General features: G+C 35.7%; 1 protein-coding gene across 1 annotated transcript in view; it reads right to left on the bottom strand.

The window, feature by feature from the left end:
- The window catches only part of CCDC152 (coiled-coil domain containing 152), an 18,981-nt gene that overhangs the window by 6,382 nt on the left and 5,344 nt on the right, over window positions 1-7,255 (bottom strand). Inside the window, exons 4-5 of the mRNA XM_004678472.2 lie at window positions 2,224-2,292; window positions 682-746 (exon numbers count right to left, since the gene is read on the bottom strand). Coding sequence (XP_004678529.1) covers window positions 682-746; window positions 2,224-2,292 — 134 coding nt within the window. The remainder of the gene's footprint in view (window positions 1-681; window positions 747-2,223; window positions 2,293-7,255) is intronic.

Consider the following 7,255-nt stretch of genomic DNA (forward strand, 5'->3'; position numbering starts at 1 on the left):
TTACAATCGAGATGGAAAAAAAAATGTGCAAAATGATGTAAAAATAAACTTTTGTAATAATTAAAAAAATAAAAAATAATTAAAAAAAAAAGACTCTCCAGTGGGCAGAGGGGTAGGAACTATCATTTATTGAGCACATTTTATGTCGGAGGCACTGTGTTACATACATATGTTGTAACTGCTATTGTTACTCTATTACTATAGGAATGGTGGATAGGGTAAGGATATAGGGCATGGTGTATAGGGTTTGGTGTTTTGTTGGAGAGAATTTGTGATCCACACAAAGGGTTCCCTTTATTTAGATACAAATAAAATTTTGGTAGATTACTCAAGTCATAAAAACTCCTTTATATAAATGAAAATTTACAAGTATTGTTTAACAGAGCATACTCAGGTAAAATTGCATTAACTTAAATTTAAAATATAAGCAAAGTGGCTTCATCTCTTTTACAGTAGAAAGAAAAAGTAATGCAAGTGACCTATCAGAGCATTCTAGCATGAAGTAACTAGGATTGACAAAACTTGTATTTCTTAAAAAAAAACTTTCTATTAAAGATTCTGGCACACAAACTACTCTACAATCTTTTTCTCTCTTTATAAATGAAACAACCACCTTTTTTGTTCTAATTTGAGAGGACAAATGCTCTCCAGGGATCTGATTGAATATGAAGATAAACTCACCTGTTCTTGCGATTTTAATTTTTCTTTCATAAGATCAGCATTTCTTTTTAGTTGTTCATTTTCACCTACATAAAAATCATCAAAGCAAAAATCCTAATATGTAGAGTGATTCAAGTTTCACTTTATGTATGCTTTCAACATCTACTACACATCAGATACTGTGCATGACACTAGAAACACTAGAACAAAAAGAAATACTGCTATTCACAGAATTTAGTCTAGAGGTGAGATATGTAAGTAGGTGTAATAGACTGTAACTGCTCTGTAATGGCAGAGTCTCTGAGATACTAGGGAGAAGTCAGCGTGAAGGGGTTTACCACTTGAGCTGAGACTTAAGTAATGAAATTTACCCCACGTTGGAGAGGAAGGCATTTTAAGTACAGATAACCACCCAGGAGACATTGGGCTTGGTGAATATATCATGTTCATGAAAACCACAATTCAAGTGTATTGTTGGAGAGTAAACTCTAAGTAGCATGTGCTACATCAGGTGGGGCCCTATCTAAAAAGGTGGACACATTCTACACAAATGACTGAATTTAATAGGTTAGGGGGCCAAGAAGGAATTTGGAATGGTGAAAGGAAATGATTAGCATTAAATGTTTAAAAGTTCTGACGGTGTAGAAGATGAATGGGAGGGTTTTGACCATAAGGATGGAGATCAATAAAGATCAAATAAGAAATTCAATTAGGCCAGTGGCAGTAGGAGGAAAAGGAAAATAAAGATAACTAGATGATAGGATTACTAGTTTTGGGACTAGATAACAGAGGCAAAAGAAAAGGGAGACTTTTGCCATCCAGGTTTCTGGTTTAGTTAACTTAAAATGTTCATCAGTTTGGGAAAAGTTAAAAGGGGAATGCTATCTCCTTGTGTTTTTGGTTTGTATTTCCCTAATAATAAGTGATGATGGTCACTAGACACAAGAGTCACAGAGTGGAGCTCTTTGTGATACTGATATTTATAAACATTTAAAATAGTTTTTGACTGTTTTGTGACAAAGTCCTTTCTTTTGTTTATTGTTGTTGCCTGTGTTCTCAATGTACTGTTGTTATGAAAGTTTATAAGGTCCTTTTTTTCTTTATATAGCATCTGTGGTTTCCAGATTGGTTAAGAAGATATTTAGATTGTACATGTTATATTTTGGATTTTCTTTTAAGTCTTTATTGTTCTTTTTTATTCATCTGGAATTTATTTTTGATGTGGTGGGAATGAGTTCAATTTCTTTTCTTCCAGATGGAAAGCTGTACAAATATACCAGTACCATATGTAAGAATGCCATTTCTCCCCAATAAATTGAAATATTCTTTGTATCATACACTAAGAAATATTATGGTTTGTTTCTAGAACCTAGCTCTATTCATTCCATGAATATGTATTTCAACTTCTATGCCAATATCATATTGATTTTATTACAATAGCCTCAGAGAATGTTATTATCTGGAAAAGGAAGTCTTCTTTCCCGTATTCTTTTTTTTCATAGTTTTCTTATTCTTGTTTATGCTCAAATACATAATGTTTAAAGGTTTTATTTTCTAACTTACCTTTCAAATTATGTTGATATTCAATGGTCTGTTGTAGTCCTTTGATCATATTATGAAGAGAAGCACATTCTAAAATACAAAGAATAAATTTTCTTGAAAATTATTTGCTTACATTTTGAAATTATTCTTTCAAAGTTGAAATATTTACAACATTTAATTGGTAACTGAGATCTAAATAAGGCAATCAGGTATCTCAAGGTGAATTATACAATAAATACTTTTTAATTAATCTTCAATTCAAATGCATTCCAGGATTTAGTAATGAGTTTCTAAGGCATAAAAATCCAGTAATAGCAGGGTTTCTCCTACCTCTCTGTGCCTAGCAATCTCTGTCCTAAACGTAAGGCACATGGACACATGTCTGTGCAACTGTGAGGAGTGTATCCAAGGGAGTCTTTCATTACATTTGTACCACTAACTTCTCATCCACTAAGCCAGAGTGGATGAGTCTTTCAGGATAATATAATGCCTTTCTTCTTCATTGTCTTCCAGCCTTTCCTCTTAGTACTCATATTTGGGCTCTAGGGCAAGGAATAGCAATACAAAGCGTAAACACGCAGTGAGTTGAGTTTCAGGGTATCAGCAACTTAGGAAGCGGTGACTTCCGCCATAAGCAGACATGGAGCCTTCATTGCCTACCTCTAGGTTTTCAGTCTACTCTTATTTATCACCAGCAGCAACTTTGATAGGTAGCAGCTGTATGGAAACTTCTGTAACTTTAGGCATTCTTCTTGGTTGTAAGTCCTACTGTAGTAGTATTTTCTGTTTTGCTTGTCATTTTTTGCTAGGATCTAGAGCAATTGTGGTCCACTGTAGGCATTCCATAAGTATTTGCTGAGTAACTGAGAAAGAGACCAGCAATATCATATAGAGAATTGAAGTAAGAAAGGACCAGGTAGAGAAGCTGTGGGCTGAAAAAACTAATGCTTATTATATTGGTATTCTGAAAGCTATGCAAATACTAAATCTCTTAACCATTTTACCCTTAGGAAGTAGATTCTAGAACTTACTTCATTTTAACTATGAGCAAACTGGTATACATACACTTAGTGAATATTCAAGGCTATATTTATAACTAGTAAGTTGGAAAGCTAGAACTTTAACCTTAGTAGTCCAGAATTAAAGTCTATGATTTTAAATATTAACACAAAGGAGAACTTCAGAGCAATTTGATTATTTTGGAGGTTCTGGAATGAGGGCAAGAACAGAACCAGAGATTCTTTGTGATAGCTACAATTATTGCATTTTTACTATGAGATTAGGAAACACAAGGTATGCTAATTTAAGTTTATAATTTTACTAGCTAAATATACAGCAATTATTCTTTCTGAAAGAATAATAATATTTAAAAAAAGAAAAATAACTTTAAAGCTTAAGGGTACTTAAATTTTATGTCCTTGACTTAACAGCTAATAAATATCGAGCCTTACTCCCTATTTTTCAGTTTGAGGTCCATGTCCTATATTCTATCAGTTGTGCAATAGTATGACATAATGACTAGCTTCTACTTTAATTGACATTTCTCTTAATGGTTAAATATTAAATACCACAATTTATAGCTGGTAATAAAAAATTCTCTAGGTATAATAACAGTACCATTCATTGAGTGATTATTCTGTCAGGCATTAAACTAAATGTGTTATAAAACATTACCTCAACTTGGTGTTCAAAGTGATACTGAGAAGTTAGATTCACTAAACTGATTTACAAATGAAGAGATCTGGCTACTTGTTCAAATTCCACTTAGTAATTGGAAGATTTATATTTGGAAATAGTTTTTCTCATTTTAAATCCTTTGTTCTTACTCTGGCACCCAGAACTTACTTCCTCAGAAACTGTAGCAAAAGTTGATGAAACCATACAACTTGGAGTCAGAGGAACTGGATTTGCTTTCTAGCTATGCTACCCTGGGTGAGCTACCTATCTGAACTTTAAATTCTTCATTTGCAAAATAAAAACATGGGTAATACCCATCTTATCACATATAATAACTATTCCAACAACAAAATGAGAAAACAAACTTTCTAAATCCTCAAAATATTTAACATAGGTATAGTTATTGTTTATCTCCCATGGTGAAAAATTTGTATATATTACTTTTTCCCTTACCACACTGCATTTTAGTTATTTATATTTTCTCCCACTAGATAGTGAGTTCTTCCAGTTAAAGATCACAACTGACTTATTTGGATCTAGTAAGTCTTGCATCTAATTTGGTGACTACTTAAAACATGTCCAAGTTTTTGCTTGCTTTTTTATTTATTGAAGAAATGAAAGACCAGCATTGTGAGGAAAGGATGCAAAGCTTCACCTTTTAGATGTAGGAGCTATGCTGAGTTTTCTTGTACTTTCTTCAACTGCACTAGTAGAGAGTATTTTGCAGAAATTGAAAATTTATGAAGGTGTTTCTACAACTGTTTTTTACTCCCCAAGCCATCTTTACCATTCTATCTCCCACTGAGATAGTTTCCACAAGCTACATCATTCCTCTTACTATTTCCCAGTAGTAGGGTGATAGTTAAATTACATTTGCTGGACATCAGCTAGTAACCTACTTCATGTATGTTACTGTGTTAGCTGCCACTGTTAAAAAATTCAGTAGGAATAGACTCTGATATCACTTGTGTCCGTGACCTTGAGTCATGAATCAAGCAATTGATAAACATGGTAGCTGAAGATGTAAATTAAAATTAAAAATATGTATTTCCTGCCCTCCCTGGTGGCGCAGCGGGTTAAAGCACTGCACTGAGAAGCTAAAGCCACTTCCGCATGAGTTCGATTCCCGCCTGCCCTTGAGATGACTACAAGGTGTGGCAGACCTCTCCTGACCCACCCGCTGCTCCCCTCAGCAGTGTACTTCGTTGATCTGCCTGTTCTGCTCCCCACTCTGTCTCTGGTGAAGCCTCTCACCGCCCCTGAGCCTCTGGCCTATACCCCAGTTCTGTATAAATAAATAAATAAATCTTAAAAAAAAAAAGTATTTCCAAATTTGAACACAAGGTGGCCCCCTCAACACATTTTTTTTTTTAAAGATTTATTTATTTGTGCATACAGAACTGGGGTACAGGCCAGAGGCTCAGGGGCGGCGAGAGGCTTCACCAGAGACAGAGTGGGGAGCAGAACAGGCAGATCTACGAAGTACACTGCTGAGGGGAGCAGCGGGCGGGCCAGGAGAGGTCTGCCACACCATGTGGTCACCTCCGGGGCAGGCGGGAATCGAACTCATGCGGAAGCGGCTTTAGATTCTCAGTGCTGTGCTTTAACCCGCTGCGCCACCAGGGAGGGTCTCAACACATTTGTTTTTAACAAAGGAAGCTGACTCCTAAGGAATTCTTAAGATAGAATATCATTAACTATTTTAGAATAATGATTTAATGTTGGCATGTCTATACCAACATTATCATTTAGGTTTTTAATGTAATTTGGAGAACATTATCCTATCCAATTCTTCCTAAAACTAGAGCTCAGAATGTTAAGCTACTATGTAGTTTAGTAAATCAATATTTATTTTGAGCTCAGATTTAGACTCTACCTTTAACTAGCAATTTGAATATTACATTTAATTCATGAAATAGGTGTAAATATTAAATAAAATTGTGTATGAAAAAAATATATTTTTATAGTGCCTGGCCTTCATATAACTGCCATCATCAACTGGCAAAGACATTCTTAATCTGGTATCAAAACTAGGAAATAAAATATCAGGATCTCATTTTCATTGTTGAACAAATCCAATCATATATATGGTTTGTTCTCAAGTCACACACTTGATCCTGTAAGCTGCCACTCTCACTTGAACTTCTACTTCTACTCTGAGTTATCTAGCAAAAAATCTCTTAGATTTAGAATAAGTAGAACTGAATTTTTCTTAAATGTGTATATATATGTTTTTTTCTGTGGGTTCCTATGAGCTGGCCACTTATGGACAACTGTGACCTACTTGCTATCCTCAAATCATAGCAGGGCATTCCTTGAGTACCTATGTATCACCAGGCAGGCCCAGGGATGCTTAGGCCACTGTTGACCTGATTACGTGACTACCTCCATGGCGGTCTTGGGATAACTCTGCCTGAGATAACATCATACACATGGTCACAATGTCCCTTTCCCTTGTAAAACTTTGTCCTCATTCCTGTTCTACCTGCTGGATCTTATTCCTATTCCTCACCACTGTTACATGATCAGCTTTTGCTATCCTGTATGATTTCATTAAATGGCACAAGAACTTCCGTTCAAGCAGCAGAGTCTTGCCTTGCAAACCTGCTCAAGACTGTTGTGTCCCTCATGGCATTCCCACCACAAAATGGCAAAAGTTCCTGTCACATTTGTCAAATTGTAAATATACATGAAACACAAATATAGAAAAGACTAAATGGCTCTCTAATCTCTGTTCTAAATCTAACTAGTTTCCTTCTTCCCAAAGCAATTCACGGTTACCAGAATATTGTGTTTCTTTCCAGAGATATATAAGTATATATGGGAGAAGGCATTTGAGTATTTATACAAACCACAGCATATTGTATGTTGCTTTCACTTACTGGCAGCCTGCAAATTATTCAATATCCTATCAAGTGACTTCATTCTATTTTCATCAATTACATATTATTTTATTAAATAAATATACCAAAATTAATTTAATCAGAGCTCAACTAATGGATAATGTCACACTTGGGAAGGTCTTCTTCAGTCAAAAAACAATCCTATATCCTCCTCTAGCATTTTTGGGGTTTCACCTTTTGACTTCTCACTAAGATTGCTTCCCATAAAAGATTTATGTCCAGCCCTCCCTCGTGGCGCAGTGGGTTAAAGCACAGCACTAGGAAGCTTAAGCCACTTCCGCATGAGTTCGATCCCTGCCTGCCCCAGAGGTGACCACATGGCGCGGCATACCTCTCCTGACCCACCTGCTGCTCCCCTCAGCAGTGTACTTTGTGGATCTGCCTGTTCTGCTCCCTGCTCTGTCTCTGGTGAAGATTCTCACTACCCTTGAGCCTCTGGCCTGTACCCCAGTTCTGTATTAATAAATACATAA

The sequence above is a fragment of the Condylura cristata genome, unplaced genomic scaffold (genome assembly GCF_000260355.1).
Source record: "Condylura cristata isolate star-nosed mole 26May11 unplaced genomic scaffold, ConCri1.0 scaffold00007, whole genome shotgun sequence".
NCBI classification, from domain to species: Eukaryota; Metazoa; Chordata; class Mammalia; order Eulipotyphla; family Talpidae; genus Condylura; species Condylura cristata.